Source organism: Mustela putorius, unplaced genomic scaffold (genome assembly GCF_011764305.1).
Source record: "Mustela putorius furo isolate JIRA1106 unplaced genomic scaffold, ASM1176430v1.1 tig00003856_pilon_pilon_pilon, whole genome shotgun sequence".
In the NCBI taxonomy this organism is placed as follows: domain Eukaryota; kingdom Metazoa; phylum Chordata; class Mammalia; order Carnivora; family Mustelidae; genus Mustela; species Mustela putorius.
The window spans coordinates 911,289-927,584 of record NW_025422008.1 but is presented as its reverse complement, the minus strand read 5'-3'; the positions used below and the strand labels follow the sequence as shown (position 1 = coordinate 927,584).

Genomic DNA, 16,296 nt, shown 5'->3' with positions numbered 1-16,296 from the left:
GCCTGCCAGAACCCGCAGCTCCTACACACCTGCATCACGCACGTACACACCAAGATGGGCTCTCAGCTGGAGCCAAGAAGGCCCTGCTTGCCCAGCCACAAAGGCAGCTCTGAGCAGACCCAGTTTGCCCACCAGTCACCACTCCCTGCGCTGTGCTCCTCCACTGTCAGTGACTGGAGAAATAGACATGAACAGAGACGAAAAAAGGAACAAAACCAGTTTCCCTCCTCTCCCCAGTTCCCCAGCCAGAACCACATCCTCCTGCCCACTGAATACCCCCTCCCCCAACACAGGGCTTTCCCTTTGCTGAGTCACTGAATGGTCTGAGTTGGGGGCAGCTGGAGCTGGGGACCATGAGGAGGTTGTGGGAGGATGGGATAGAAGCAGAATGGACAGAGGAAGAGCCCTGTGGGGGAGTGGAATTTCGGTTGCTAAAATTAGGAGCAGGGGAAGGAGGTGGAAAGAGCCAAATTATGTAACCTGGATTGTCTGTTCTTGGGCAACCAGGGATCCACACCCAAGGCCGTCTCCCCTCTAGCTCCTCAATCCTAGGTCTCCTTCAGGGCCCCAGTCCTCTCCAGCTTCTGTCCCTCTCCCACACCTAGGCTTTATCTCTGGGCAGTCTAGACTTGGCCTTCCAGATATACCCCTTTTGCTGAAGTTGAGGAAAAGGTCCTGAGGGGCAGTGGGAGGGGGGCTGGTGCCATCCCTTTCATTGTTCCATACTCGATCTCCACTCAGGCTCCCCACAACGGGGAGAGGAAGTTGCAGACAGTACCAAATGCCACTGCCATCCTCCAGGACACAACAGGGAAATCCACGAAAAGAAGAGTTACAGGCATACGCTGGCGTGTGCAGTCTACAGAGAATCTTAAGAACCAGAAACTAATTTTTTAGGTATGGAACGCTGGTGTACTCAAGAGCACCCAGAGGGCGGTAGAGCATGGGGAGGGAAGCCCGTGGAAGCAGGGCCCAAGACCTTGGGTGAAGACAGCCAGGAGATGGAAGGCCTCCCAGGGACCAGGCATCTGTTCAGGGTCAGGAGGAGGAAGGGCTGGTGAGAAAGATCCTGTGAGAGGAAGCTGCTGTGATTCAGAGAAGAGCCTGCGAGCTGTGAGCAACCCAGGCGTCCGGTTCCTCTCACAGGCCGGAGATTTCGGAAGTGGCATGCAAAGAGCCCAGGTTGGGAGTTGGGGGGAATTGGGGGAGTTGGGGTTAGGATCCCTAAGCTGGGGGTTGAGAGATAAGCAACAGAAACCTTTGATGTCCAAATTTGCTCCTCCATCCAGCAAATTTTTCTCTGGTTTTGAAGTGCATCGTTTCCACTCTGCAAGTTACATAAAACCAAATCAAAATAAGCCTTGATACCCGGCCCCCAAACCACCTTCTTTTCAACGTCCCTCCCTGATGTCTGGCCCCCAGCCCTCTTGGGGGTTCCCCTGAGATGAGGGCTGTTCACTTTCTCTGACCACAGGGTTTCCGCTTCTGTGTCTCTTGTTTCCTAGGCTGATAAAAATACTGAGCCCTAGAGGCCCTGGCTTCCTCTGACCTCCTGGGGCCAGGCAGCAGGCATCCTGTCCACCGTGGTGGGGGCAGGGAGGGAGGCCCAGGGATCCCCAAGGGATGACTCAGTGCCTACTGTGAAACACTGGGGAGGTGTGAATGTGTGCATCTGCTCTGAGAGCTGGAACGAGGAATTAATTCTTGGTGAAGGATGACATGCTGGGGTTCTTAGAAAAACAGGATTAGGGAACAAGACCAGTGAGATCAAAAAGGGTCAATTGGGGGATTGGGCTTGGGGCTAGTTTGAGTTAAGCTAGGAAAAGGATCTGGGAGGGACTCTATTGAGTGTAGTTCAAATGAGCAACAAGTAGCCCAAAGAGAAATCCAGACTGCTGCAAGTTTGCCATCCAACAGGGGAAGCGAGGTCTATACCTAATTGTCATTCAGGGCATGATGCTGAGTACATGTTGGGGAGTAAGACATAGTGGATACAGAAAAGGGGTGGGGGAAGACCCTGAACCAGGAGAGGGCATTTGACTGGTGCTGAGGAATGGGCAGAATTTCTATGGGTAGAGATGAAGAGACAGGCTCTGTAGACAAGGGAAATGGCTTCAGCTGAGACCAGGAGTCAGAAAAGAGTATATTGAGGAAAAGATGAATGTCCTGAGACAGACAAAGCACAGGTGTGAGTAAGTACCTGTTGAAGAGAGGCCCGAAGGAGGCCAAGGTAAAGGGTCTGGAACCTCTTCCTGTGTGTCTCGGTGCTTGTGGCAGCTGTGCAGAAGAGAGGGAGAGAACAGGAGAGTGCTGCAGGGGTTACAGATGAGGAGTAAAGGAGAAAGCAACAATTAATCACTCGTTCTATGAACACCTGCCATGTCAAGCCCTTTCCTAACAGGAGTAATCCTGCTGACAACTGTTCAGAAGAGGGGTGGTAGATCTCCATTATAAAGAGGAAACCAGGGCGCCTGGGTGGCTCAGTGGTTAAGTCGCTGCCTTCGGCTCAGGTCATGATCTCAGGGTCCTGGGATCGAGTCCCGCATCGGGCTCTCAGCTCAGCAGGGAGCCTGTTTCCTCCTCTCCTTCTCTCTGCCTGCCTCTCTGCCTGCCTCTCTGCCTGCCTCTCTGCCTGCCTCTCTGCCTGCCTCTCTGCCTGCCTCTCTGCCTGCCTCTCTGCCTGCCTCTCTGCCTGCCTCTCTGCCTGCCTCTCTGCCTGCCTCTCTGCCTGCCTCTCTGCCTGCCTCTCTGCCTGCCTCTCTGCCTGCCTCTCTGCCTGCCTCTCTGCCTGCCTCTCTGCCTGCCTCTCTGCCTGCCTCTCTGCCTGCCTCTCTGCCTACTTGTGATTTCTCTCTGTCAAATAAATAAATAAAATCTTAAAAAAAAAAAGAGGAAACCAGGTGCGCCTGGGTGGCTCAGAGGGTTAAGCCTCTGCCTTCAGCTTGGGTATGGTCTCAGGGTCCTGGGATTGAGCCCCAAATCAAATCGGACTCTCTGCTCAGCAGGGAGCCTCCTTCCCACTCTCTCTGCCTGCCTCTCTGCCTACTTGTTTTCTGTCTCGGTGTGTCAAATAAATAAATAAATAAGGAGGAAACCAGGGCTCATAAACATACTGAACCTGCTTAAAGCTACATGGATAAAAAGTAGCAGATTAACACTAAGCGCATCTTACTCCAAAACTTGTGTACTTTCACTTAGGTCTGAGTACTTCCAAATAGCATTAAAGGAGAGAACAGATCTTAAAAACTTTGAGAGGATAAGTCATTAGCACAAGACAACCGATAGGACAGTGGGAGGAATCTTAGAAGAGGAACCTTAGATGGCTCTGAATTTTGAGCCTAGAAGATTAGGAAGATGATTCCCTAAGCCTAGAAGGAGACACCAAGCTGAAGGGAAAGATAAGGAATTCTGTTTCAGACACTGAAGCAATATATTTTGATTAAGCACAAATTATTTTTTTTTAAGATTTTATTTATTTACTTGACAGAGAGCATAAGTAGGCAGAAAGGCGGCGGGGCGGGGCGAGCAGGCTCCCTGCAGAGCAGAGAGCCCTATGCGGGGCTCAATCCCAGGACCCCAGGAATCATGACCTGAGCCGAAGGCAGAGGCTTTAACCCACTGAGCCACCCAGGCGCCCCAAGCACAAATTATATTTGATAGGAGCAGAACACTCTGCTAGACAAAAGGTTTAAATGAAATATAAAGTCACTGCCCTCATAGAACTTGCAGTCTAATGAGATAAACAATCTATAAGTAACAACTACAGGTCATAAGGGGGGTGCACCTCCTTAGAGTAATCAAGTGTTCAAGGAAGGCCTGCTGAGTTTGACGTGCTGCCATAACAGTCAGGTGGAGATTTCCGGCAAGCAGGTCAGGAACTCAAGAGAAAAGTGTGAGCTGGAGGGGTAGATTTGGGCATCATTTCCTTCCTAGTGGACACTGAGCCTCGGAGTGCACAGGATCCTTGTGAGAAGATGGCCAGAAGAGCCCCAAAGATGGTCTAAGCAAGAGGAATCAATAAAGGAGGGAGTTGGGGAAGCTGTCAGAGAAGTAGGGCAAGGGAGGGGTGTGCCAAGCAGAGACAGAGCCACATCTAATGTTTCAAAGAGGTCGAGTAGGGGAAGGTTGAAAGATCCTTTGGGTTCAGGAACTAGACAATTACAAATTTTGAGAAAACAGTTTCCACTTACCAGAGGGGCAGAAATCACTTTACATAGGTTGAGGAATGAGTAGGAGGTGAGGAAAGGGAGGTGGTGGGTACAAAGTCATAGAATGGTGAATATGGAAGATAACTAAGAATCATCTCTAGGGCAACCCACGAATTTTACAGATGAGGAAAATGTTATCAGTTCCCAAAAAAGTGGGTAGTTAAGGGGGCTAGTCTCGAGACATCACACAGAAAAGGAAGGTGAGAGATGAAATGGCAACGAGGAAAACAAAGTCCAGGGAAATATTTTTTTCAAGAAATAAAATTGAACATGTTTGTGAAATGAAAGTAGGGTGCACGAAGAGAGAAAGATCCTGAAAATAAGAGGGGTGGGTGGAAAATATAGTAAAGACACAGGAAGTGGAATATAGAGCAAAAGGAACAGCCTTGGACAGGATGAAGAGTCCTTCTCGGAGTCAAAAGAAAAGAAAGATGGGGCATCTGGGGGCTCAGTCGGTTAAGCGTCTGCCTTTGGATCAGGTCATGACCCTGGGGTCCTGGGATCTAGCCCTGAGCCAAGCTCCCTACTTAGCCCCCAGTCTGCCTCTCCCTCTGCCCCTCCCCCAGCTCATGCTCTCTCTCTCTCAAATAAATGAAAAAATATATTTTAAAATTAATTTAAATTTACATTTAATTTTAAAAAGGGGGGGAGCCTGGGTGGCTCAGTCAGTTAAGCATCTGCCTTCGACTTGGGTCATGATCTCAGGGTCCTGGGATTGAGTCCCATTTTGGGATCTCTGCTCAGGGGAGAGTCTACTTCTTCCTCTTCCTGCTGTTGCCCCTGCTTGTGCCCGATCACTCTCTCTCTCTCTTGCTCTCTCTCTCAAATAAATTTAAAAAAATTTTTTTTAAGTAAATAAGGGATGCCTGGGTGGCTCAGTGCATTAAAGCCTCTGCCTTTGGCTCAGGTCATGATCCCAGAGTCCTGGGATCGAGTCCTGAGTCGGGCTCTCTGCTCAGCAGGGAGCCTGCCTCCCCCTCTCTCTGCCTGCTTCTCTGCTTACTTGTGATCTCTGTCTGTCAAATAAATAAATAAAATATTTTAAAAAATAAAAAATAAATAAAATACAAGTTGTATTCAAGTTTCTTTTTTAAAAAAAAGATGACATGTAAATAAAGTGAAGGAAAAAGAAGGAAGTGAAGAGATCAGCTTGGGTGACCTTAAACTCAATTGAAATAGATGACAGCTTCACCAACTGAGAGTAAAGAGGTAAAATTGAGGTGTAAGAAGCACAGAGATTTAGATATCACCTGCAGGAATAGAACATTGAATCAAGAAAAGAAGATCGAGAAATCCTGAGGGCTCTCTCAGGTTAGATGGCCAGAATGAGCAGAAGACACCTTCTAGTGACATGACTCTCCTGCAGTGTGTGGCAGCCTAGGAGAAAGTCCCAAGAATAAGACCATTGAGTTTATCCAAAACAAGTTTTTCAAGGTCATCTTGGTAGAACACCAAGTGATCCTAAAGTGCTAGTGGGTGGCTCAGTCGGTTAAGCACCTGACTCTCGATTTTGACTCAAGTCATGATTTCAGGGTCCTGAGGTCAAGCCCCACATTGGGCTCTGCCCTGGGCATGGAGCCTGCTTAAGACTCTTTTTCTCCCTCTGCCCCTCCCCCTGCTCACACTCTCTCTAAAAATAATAATAATAATAAAAACTAATAAAGTGCTAGTGAAAGTAGCTGAAATGTTTGACCATGCAGTGCAAGTTAAACCAGATGGACAAGGAAAACAAGGAAAGAAGAGGGGTTGGAAACTTGGTAAGAATGGAGAAACTAATATGATGGGAGGGAAGAGTGGGGGGGGGTGAAAAGTGAATGGTGGTTGTGAGAGGGAAAAATTGGAGCTCAAGATCTCAAAGATGTAGCCCTTTCAAGTGATGCTGAGGTCTGAGATACGACCTTGCTCATGGGTGCCTAAATGGGAGCAGGGAAAGACGCTGTAAAGCTTTGTAACTGAGAAAGTTGAAGCACTGAGAGGACTGTGTGAGATCATTTTGTGTGGTTTTTAAAGTCTCTAAAGATGGTGGTGGGGATGAGATATGGAGAAAAACTGAGCTAGAATTAAAGTTGTTAAGAATGTGATAAAGGGGGCGCCTGGGTGGCTCAGTGGTTTAGGCTGCTGCCTTTGGTTCAGGTCATGATCTCAGGGTCCTGGGATCAAGTCCCACATCGGGCTCTCTGCTCGGCAGGGAGCCTACTTCCCTCTCACTCTCTCTGCCTGCCTCTCTGACTACCTGTGATCTCTGTCAAGTAAATAAATAAAATCTTTAAAAAAAAAAAAAAAAAAAAAAAGAATGTGATAAAGATGTTGGTAGAGAAGACTACTGAGCAGATAGGAAGAGCATGGCAAATGCAAAAGGCACAGGCTTCAAGAGAAGAGAAGGAGGTTACCAGTGGTGCTGAATAATGGTCTCTCCTCTGCCCCCTGCCCTTTCTGACTGGGTAGAAGGAAGAGCAGACTTCACCAAAGAGAAAATGAGAAACATTAGGGTAAATCCAGGCTCTATGCCAGAGGAAGAATCTTTGAAAAATGAGGCAGAGAATTTTAATCTATGAGGAGTTCCACAGCATATTGTAAAATGGATTGGTAGAAGTGTCCTGTGGGGTAAACAGTCTAATCCAGGGAGGTTAGATCCCAGTGAGAGTTCAGGAGAAGAAAAAGCCTGGAGGGTTTTACTTCCAGAAACAGGAGTTTGCTGCCTCTAGAATTTAGAATGGAAGGTACATAGTATTTATTATGATGGAAAAAAACATAAATACTTGGAAGAAGGTCATGGGAGAAGCACAAGACAAAGCATGTCTTCCAGTTCCATGGTTTTAAATGCCATCTTCATGCTGATGACTCCCAGTGTTGTCTCTCTAGCTCTGACCTTGCCTTTGAAAGCCAGACTTATATCCAACTGCCAAGTGTCTTCTCCACTTGGATGTCTGCCCAATGGATTTAGACTTAACATATTCAAAATTGAACTTTTTGTTCTCCTACTTCATCAGAATCCACATTCCTCCCAACACCTATCTTCCAACGCCCCCCAAAATCCATCCACTCTCTTATAGAGTCCTGACAATTCTACCCTGAAATATATCCCACATTTGTCTACTTTTCTCCATCTTTATGGCTGCCACCATCTTCTCTCCTCCTATCGCTGCCATTGTCTCCTAACTGATGTCCCTGCTTTCATTCTTTCCTCCTACAACCCAGTCTAGACAAGATCTTTTTTTCTTTTTTTTAAGAGTTCATTTATTTATTTGGGAGAAAGAGCAAGCAAGAGAAAGAAGCATGAGCAGGGGAGCCGCAGACAGAAGAAGTAGTCTCCCCACGGAGCAGGGAGCTGGATGTGGAACTAGATCCCAGGACCCTGGGATCATGACCTGAGCTGGAGACAGATAGATACTTAACTGACTGAGCCACCCAGGTGCCCTAGACACAGGATCTTTTAAAAACATAAATCCAGTCACCTCTGCCTCACTCCTCTCTGTCCTCTTCCTCCTCCCCACCCACTTCTCCTCCCCTCTGCCTTTATACACACACATACAAACATACGTATTTACACCCTCCAAAGGCTTCCCATGGTTGAACAAAAGCCAGATGCTTTATTTCTCTTTGAATGGTCCTGCGTGATCTGGCTCCTGCCTCCTCTCTCTGACCTCATGCCCACCCCGCTCCTGCTCTCTCTCTGTTCCAGCCACATCAGTTCCCTTTCTGTCCCTCAACACCCCCTGCTCATTTCTACTTTCCACCCTTTGCAGTAGCTCTTCCCTTTGCCTGGAATGCTTGTCCCCTAAACCTTCACCTGGTCACTCTTACTTGCCATTTGGGTCTCAGCTTAAATGCCACTTAGAGAGGACTTCCTGGCCACTGTGTCTAAAGCAATTCTCTGTCACTCCTCACGTCCCCTGTATTGTTTCCTCCTAGCACTACCTAACTGACTTCTGTATATTTCCTTTCTGCCTTGCCTTACTAGGGTGTCTGCTTTGTTTGCCTCTATTTCCTTATTGCCTAGCACAGTGCCCAGCACATAGTAGGCACTTCTTAAGTGGGTGGGGGGTAAAAAAAAGCACCTTAAATGAAGAGATGGATGAATAATGGAATAAAACAGGAGAAAGCTCATCTTTAGTTTTGTGGCTTAGATTGGACTTGACTTTTGAGTCAGGTTTAACTATAGGGTCGGGTGTGGAGATGAGTTGATTTCAAAATTAGTTGTAGGAAACAAGATTGGGTTAGTTTAGAGGATAAGTTTATTTTCAGACTTATTTATTGGAATGTGTTTAGATTTGAGGTTACCATTGAGTAGTTTGAGTTGCAATTTAGGTTGAGGTTATATTTGAGTTAGGGTCAAAGTTAGTATTAAATCCCAATATAGGGGTGCCTGGGTGGCTTGAGTGCCACATCAGGCTCCCTGCCCAGCAGGAAGCCTACTTTCCCTCTCCCACTCCCCCTGCTTGTGTTCCTGCTCTTGCTGTCTCTCTCTCTCAGTCAAATAAATAAATACAATCTTTAAAAAAATAAAATAAAATAAATCCCAATATAGGTTTTGAGGCTAAGTTCAAGTTTGAAGCTAATGTCATTTCAACGTCATTTAGAGGCCTGAGATTTCACTCGTTTCTCAACATAGCCCACTGTAGACACTGTATTTCCCTGAGTTTGGGGCACAAGACTCTAGTCATCACCCCTCCCACCCAGGGAAAGCCCCAAACCAACTGCTGGCCTCTCCAAGAAAGAAACCAAATTTCACACAACCTCCGAAACTGAGATTGAAACCAAGATTGGCCCATCTCAAGGAGCGTCCTTCAGCATATCACCAACGCCTGTGACACTGAGCCTCAGCCGAGTTCTTGCCCTCCTTCCTCTCTGTCTCTCATGTCTCCCTACCACTCTTTCACACCTTCCCCTTTTTGTCCCTCAATGCCGGGTCTTCCTCTCTGACCTAAGTTTCTCCCTTTCTCAGTTTCTCATCGTTAATTGCAACACTGTTTTATACTTTAATATAACTGAGGTCTCCTAGTCCATCAGCTCCTATCATTAGAGAGGCAGAAAGAGAAAACAGGAAGGAAAAGGAACTCTGGAGAAAGAGAGACATGGAGAAAAGGAAAGGAGCAGAGACCAAAAGGGAAACCAACCGTGATGTAAGAGACAGTAGGTTAAAGAATAAGAGGAAACCAAACTATAGACCAAAATATTTTTTTAAAGATTTATTTATTTAGGGGCACCTGGGTTGCTCAGTTGGTTAAGCATCTGCCTTCTGCTCAGGTCATGTTCCCAGAGTCCCAGGATCAAGCCCCACATTGGGCTCCCTTCTTGGTGGGGAGTCTGCTTCTCCCTCTTACTTGCCCCCCCCCACCTTGCTCATGATCTCTCTCTCTCTCTCTCTCTCTCTCAAATAAATAAATGAAATCGTAAAAAAAGATTTATTCATTTATTAAAGAGAGAGAGAGCACATGCAAGAGCTTGGGGAGTGGGGGAACAGAAAGAGTGGGAGAGAGAGAATCCCAAGGCGACTCCCCACTGAGTATAGAGCCCAACGCAGGACTTGGGACTCAATATCACAACCCTGAGATCATGACCTGAGCCAAAACCAAGAGTTGGATGCTTAATTGACTGAGCCACCCAGGTGCTGCTAGAAGAAGATACTTAAAGGGGGCATCTATGGCCACTCTTCCTCCATCACATCTGCTCAGTGCCCACATCTGTAGATTTTGCCTAGAAACTCTCGTTCTTTCCATCCTCCTGCTGTTGCCTCAGTCTAAGTGTAAGTTCTTATTATCTCCTTGCCAGGTTATTGCATAAGTTTTGTAACTTGTTTCCACCTTCTGCTTTCCCCTCCAGCCCCTCAAATCCCGTACCCCAATCCATTCTTCATGCAGCTTCCAGATGCATTTTTTTGATGTACCAATCTGCATTGAGTCCCTCTCTTACTTAAAAATCTTGGTGACTCCCCATCATAATTAGAATGAAATCCAAACTTCTTTTCTTGGTTTCAAACCCTTCAGAATGGCGTGCTCAGATCATGATCCTGGGGTCCTGGAATTGAGGCCCACATTGGGCTCCCTGCTCAGTGGGGAGCCTGCTTCTCCTTCTCCTGCTGCCTGTCGCTCTCCCTGCTTGTGCTCGCCCTCTCTCTCTCTCTCTAATAAATAAATAATAAAATTTATTAATTTAAAATTTACCTTTAGGGGCACCTGGGCGGCTCAGTGGGTTAAAGCCTCTGCTTTCAGCTCAGGTCATGATGCCAGGGTCCTGGGATCAAGCCCTGAATCAGGCTCTCTGCTCGGCAGGGAGCCTGCCTCCCCCTCTCTCTGTGCCTGCCTCTCTGCCTACTTGTGATTTCTGTCTGTCAAATAAATAAATCTTTTTAAAAAATTTACCTTTAAGGGGCGCCTGGGTGGCTCAGTGGGTTAAAGCCTCTGCCTTCGGCTCAGGTCATGGTCCCAGGGTCCTGGGATCGAGCCCCGCATCGGGCTCTCTGCTCGGCGGGGAGCCTGCTTCCTCCTCTCTCTCTGCCTGCTTGTGATCTCTCTCTGTCAAATAAATAAATAAATAAATCTTTAAAAAAAAATTTACCTTTAAAATTTTAATAAATCCTTCAGAATGTGTTCTCAGCTTACCTCCCAAGCCTCATCTATTCGTACCCAAAATATAAATAAAGTGAAGGAAAAAGAAGGAAGTGAAGAGATCAGCTTGGGTGGCCTTAAGCTCAATGAAATAGATGACAACTTCACCGACTGAGAGTAAAGAGGTAAAATTGAGGTGTAAGAGGCGCAGAGATTTAGAACATCAATTGCAGGAGTAGAAAGCGAATCAAGAAAGAAAGATTGAGAAATCCTGAGGGCTCTCTCAGGTTAGATGGCCAGAATGAGCAGAATACCCCTTCTGGTGACATGACTCTTCTGCAGTGTGTAACAATCTAGGAGAAAGCCCCAAGAATGAAACTATTGAGTTTATCCAAAACAAGGTTTTCAAGGTCATCTTGGTAGAACATCAAGTGATCCTAAAGTGCTAGTGAAGGGCTACCTGGATGGCTTAGTCGGTTAAGCACCTGACTCTCGATTTTGACTCAGGTCATGATTTCAGGGTCCTGAGGTCAAGCCCCACATTGGGCTCTGCCCTGGGCATGGAGCCTGCTTAAGATTCTCTCTCTCCCTCCCGCTCCCCCTCTGCTCAGGCTCTCTCTCAACACTTAATGCCTAGCACCCCTCCCCCAAGCCAAGTTCAGTGATTTTTCTGTAGACAACCATAAGCCCTCTCTCACACTCTATTGTAATTATCTGCTAACTTTCCTGTCTTCCTTGTTGGTTTTTGAGGCCCCAGAGTGCATGCGGACTCTCTTTCTCATATATATCCTCAATGCCTTATATAAGGTGCTCAATAAGTGTTTGTGAAATAGAGAGAAAGCTAAGAGGTGGAAGGAGAATGAAAAGAAACAATAGTCTTATCGGACTAGGAAGGCATGAAAGGCAAAGAGCCTCAAGAAGGGGGAGGAAAGCAAGAGAAATGGCTCATGAATGTTACTTCTGTGCCACGGGACCCCAAGACTACTCAGCAACATTGTGCCAGAGGAGAACAACAGTATCCCCAATGTCACAGGGATGGGGGGGCCTTTAGCCATTCAAAACTCTCAGAATGAAAGCATACCAACATCAATAAAGATAACCATATTTGAGATAGCAAATTTTCTCAATCTTCTGAAACATGGACAAAATCATCTTTAGAAATCTTGCTTTTTTTTTTCTTACAAATTAAGCGAAAACTGACTCATTTTTAAGAATGTTCATCTCAACATCTTTCATAGTGGCCAAAAAGTAGAGACAAACCAAACGTCTTACCCACCCAGAAGAGTGGGTAAGTAAGCTAGAGTATATTCACACGATAGACTATTACATCCTAATGAGAAAAAAAAAAAAAAAACATACTGATAATGCAGCCACATGGATGAATCCAAACATCGCATTGAGTGAAAGAAGTCAAACCCAAAGAGTACATTCTGTGTGACTTCATCTCTATGACATTCAGAAGCAGGAACAACTAATCTATGGTGATAGAGGTCAGAAAGTGATTGGTTATCTTTGGGGGGTATCAGCTGGGAGAGGGCATGAAGGAACCTTCTGGGGACCTGCAAATATGTTGAACTGGATTGTGGCTTTATGGCTATAATCAGATGGCAAAGCCCATCAGGCTATAAACTTAAGAGACATGCACCTTATTGTACCCAAGTTAAAAGGGGGGAATCTTAAACAGTATCCTGGCTCTGCAAACACAGCTTCCAGAAAAGTCCTTTGGTCATCCCCACCCTACCCTAGTCACCCACCCTCAAGCTCCTGTGTGGAATTCCAAAGCCTTCCCTGTAGAAAACTTCAGAAGTTGCTACATTCCTCCAGCCCAGAGTGTGTGTTTGGGGTTATATAAATCTGATCTGGGGCCCCTGGGCAGCTCAGGTCATGATCCCAGGGTCCCAGGATGGAGTGCTCCATCACATCACGCTCCCTGCTCAGCAGGAAATCTGCTTGGAATTCTCCCTCTCCCTCTCCTGCCTTTCCCCACTCTCTCTCTCTTTCTCTGTCTCAGTTAAATAAATAAATAAAATCTTAAAAAGAAATAAAAAATCTGATCTGTGGCAACATCTCTTAATAAGGGAACCATGACATTTATCTTCCAAATCAGGACTTTGTGAGAGCAAAAGGGAGATCCGTGTACATTTTCACCAGGACAGCAAGCATAAACCAGAATATCCCAGGCAAAGGGGTATATAATGCAACTTCTTGATAGAAAACCTGCCAGAGGACCAGGAAAATACACATACTGGGGCGAGTGCGACTTGAACCATTCGGGACAAGGACGAGGGTAGAAGAGGAGGAAATGGGCACAAAGAGTGCCTGTAATCAACCAAGGGTGCAGAGGTGTTATATATAATCGCTCTTCAGGGAACCTGGCCTCCAGCCCACGCCCCAGCTGCTCCCATCCCCCTCCTCCCCGAACTGACTGTACCTTCTCTGGAACTCCTAAGGCTGACCCCGCTCCCTGGCCCTCCCAGCCCACGATTCCCCTGACCCCACTCCCTTTCCCAGAACTCAGTCGTCTGAGCCCCCAGCCTGTGGTTCACTCCTAGGCCTCAGCCTTTCCTGCCTTCGACTGAAACGGCAGCATCTTCTCAGCCCTGGGGGCTTCCCCAGGCCCAGCCCGGGCCTAGAACCCGCCCGCCGCCTGCCACGCTGCCACGCTGCCACTGCCGCTTCCTCTATAAAGGGACCCAGGCGTCCAGGCCCAGGGGCCCCCGCATAGCAGGTGAGACTCTCCCGCCCGGTCTCCTGGGGCTGCCTGGGCGGCGCACTCCCCTGGGAACTCCTGCCCCTCCGCGGGCGCCCCGGCATTCCCGTACCTCCTGCCTGGGGCTGAGCCTGGAGCGGGAGGGGCGGGGGGGGGGGGGGTGGCGGTGGTCCGTGTGGTTTGTTCCCCGCTCTCTGACTCTTCATCAGTCAGTGTTTGTTCTGTGTCTGTCACACGTTCTCTGTTTCTGCCACGCTCCCTCTCTGTTCCCTTCTCATGCCTGTTTCTCTTTCTGTGCCCCCTTGCTCACACCGGGGTTTTCCTGACTGCATCTTGTCCCCTTCTCTCGCCGTGGCTCTGGCTCTCCCGATGCTGTCTCCGCCGGCAGGAGGCCCGTCATCCGCCCCGTGCCCCGCCCCGCTCACTGTCTCTCTCCCCGCAGGTTCTCCCCATGACACCACCTGGACGACTCTACCTCCTGCGGGTGTGCAGCGCCCCCCTCCTCCTCCTTCTGGGGCTGCTGCTGGCCCTGCCGCCTGAGGCCCAGGTGAGGCAGCAGGATAATGGGGGCTGCAGTGGGGGGGGGGGCGCCAAACTTTGGGCCCTAGAGCCACGCTCCACACTCTTGTCCCCTAGGGGCTTCCTGGGGCCAGCATCTCATCCTCAGCTGCCCGGACTGCCTACCACAACCCTCAGAAGCACTTGGCGCCAGGCACCCTCAAACCTGCTGCTCATCTTATTGGTAAACATCACCGAGCCCCGTGGACATGTACTCCCAGCTCTTCTCCTACCCCCCTTCAAGCGACCATGCATTTACTGCACCTCTCCCCAGACTTCCCCCACACCTCAGAACAGAGGTATCCCACTCCCCTCTGTCCTCCCAGCCATCCCCCAGGAGCTTGCCCCAGCACCTACTTCCTCAGGAATTAAGAGTGCTGACTCCCAGGTTCTTGACCTCTCCTATCCCCTCTGGCTCTTCCTAGGAGACCCCAGCACCCAGAACTCGCTGCGCTGGAGAGCCAACACAGATCGTGCCTTCCTCCGCCATGGCTTCTCTTTGAGCAACAATTCCCTCCTGGTCCCCACCAGTGGCCTCTACTTTGTCTACTCCCAGGTGGTCTTCTCTGGGGAAGGCTGCTTCCCCAAGGCCACCCCCACTCCTCTTTACCTGGCCCATGAGGTCCAACTCTTCTCCTCCCAGTACCCTTTCCATGTGCCTCTCCTCAGCGCTCAGAAGTCCGTGTGCCCAGGGCCACAGGGACCTTGGGTGCGCTCTGTGTACCAGGGAGCTGTGTTCCTGCTCACCCAGGGAGATCAGCTCTCCACTCACACAGATGGCGTGTCCCACCTACTCCTCAGCCCTAGTAGTGTCTTCTTTGGGGCCTTTGCTCTGTAGAAAAATCCAGAAAGAAAAATAATTGGTTTCAAGACCTTCTCCCCATTTTACCTCCATTCCAACTACTTCAAGGGTCACCAAGCCTCTCTTTTGACCCTTCCAATAGCCTCAAGTCTCCCCTGCTCATGTTACCTAGAGCTTCCAAAGAAGGAATTCTAGGCACCCTAGGGATCATACCTCCCTTCTGCAAACCCCAGCGCTAGGCTGAGGATTTCAAGTCTGCCTAGAAATTCCTGCCCAGGGCTCTTCATCTGTCCTGCCAGTCGAAGGAGGACCTAGCCCTGGACATGGAGGGGGCAGACACCGGGAGAAGCCGGGAGGATGAGAGGAGGCAGGGGAGGAGAGATTATTTATGAAGGGAAAAAATTAAATTATTTATTTATGGAGGATAGAGGGGAGGGAATAATAGCGGGCCACCAGAAGAGAGAGAGAGAAATAGCTCGAGAGATGAAGAGGGAGAGAACATCGGCCTAAGGATAATCCAGTGAAAGATAAGACAAGCGGGCCTGAGACACCAGGGAGCTCTAGAGAGAAGCAAAACACTCTTCAGATAGTCACTGGTTGACTAAACACCCCATGAGGAGACATCTGCACCTTCTGTGAAGCCCAATAAACCTCTTTTCTCTGAAATGCTGTGTGACTATGTTTGTCTGTCTAAGAAGTGGAAGGAGAACAGGGGCCTCAGAAGAGACAGGAACTGTGGACTACAAGGAGATGAAGGGGTCTTAGGAGCTCTGGGAAAACATGGCGGAATCAAAGAGGTGAGGCAGCCAGACCATGGCAGGGAAAACAAAGGATAAGCTGGGAAGAGAAAGGAAAAATGGGGGTCCAAGGTCTGGAGGAGCGGAGGTCAGGGGACCACTGGCAGCTATGACCACTCTGAGGCTTTCAGGAAAGGGGATTACAGGAGTCCTCTGGGGGGAAGTGACCACACAAAAAGTGTTCAGGACTTGGGGCCCCTCTGGAAGAATGGAATGGGAGACCCTCAAGACTGGGGAGATAGGGAGTACAGGAGACATCTCAGGAGACATGGTCACACAGAGGGGCTCTGAGAGCTAGGGCGATCTCCAGAAATCCAGAGGGCGCCTAGAGTTCTTTGGGATATATGGCTACGCACAGGGGTTCTGACGGATGGGGGCTTCAGGGCCTCAGATTCCCTTGGAAGCCAAGACTGAAACCAGCACTGCTGAGTCTCTTGTCAGAATGAAAGGAGAAGGCCTGCTCTCATGGGGCTCGTGAATTCCCAGGGTTGCTTTCACTCCCACTGGGGCTGTCCCAGGCATGTCCCTGCCAATTACCAACCCCTCCCCAGCCCTTTCAGAGACCCCATCCACATCCCTCACCTCAAGCTTCCTTCTCTCAAGTTCCTTTTCCCCCCAGGGGCACCAACACATGTCTCAGGACCTAGCATAGCTTTCCCCCCAATTTCTCTCC

General features: G+C 48.7%; 1 protein-coding gene across 1 annotated transcript; it reads left to right on the top strand.

Annotated features, from left to right (window-relative positions):
* Nucleotides 1-13,165: 13,165 nt before the first annotated feature.
* On the top strand, nt 13,166-15,492 carry LTA (lymphotoxin alpha). The gene is made up of 4 exons (XM_004781006.3): nt 13,166-13,484; nt 13,909-14,013; nt 14,103-14,208; nt 14,450-15,492. The coding sequence occupies exons 2-4, from the start codon at nt 13,918-13,920 to the stop codon at nt 14,860-14,862; spliced, it is 615 nt and encodes a 204-aa protein (XP_004781063.1). The 5' UTR covers nt 13,166-13,484; nt 13,909-13,917; the 3' UTR covers nt 14,863-15,492.
* Nucleotides 15,493-16,296: the final 804 nt, after the last annotated feature.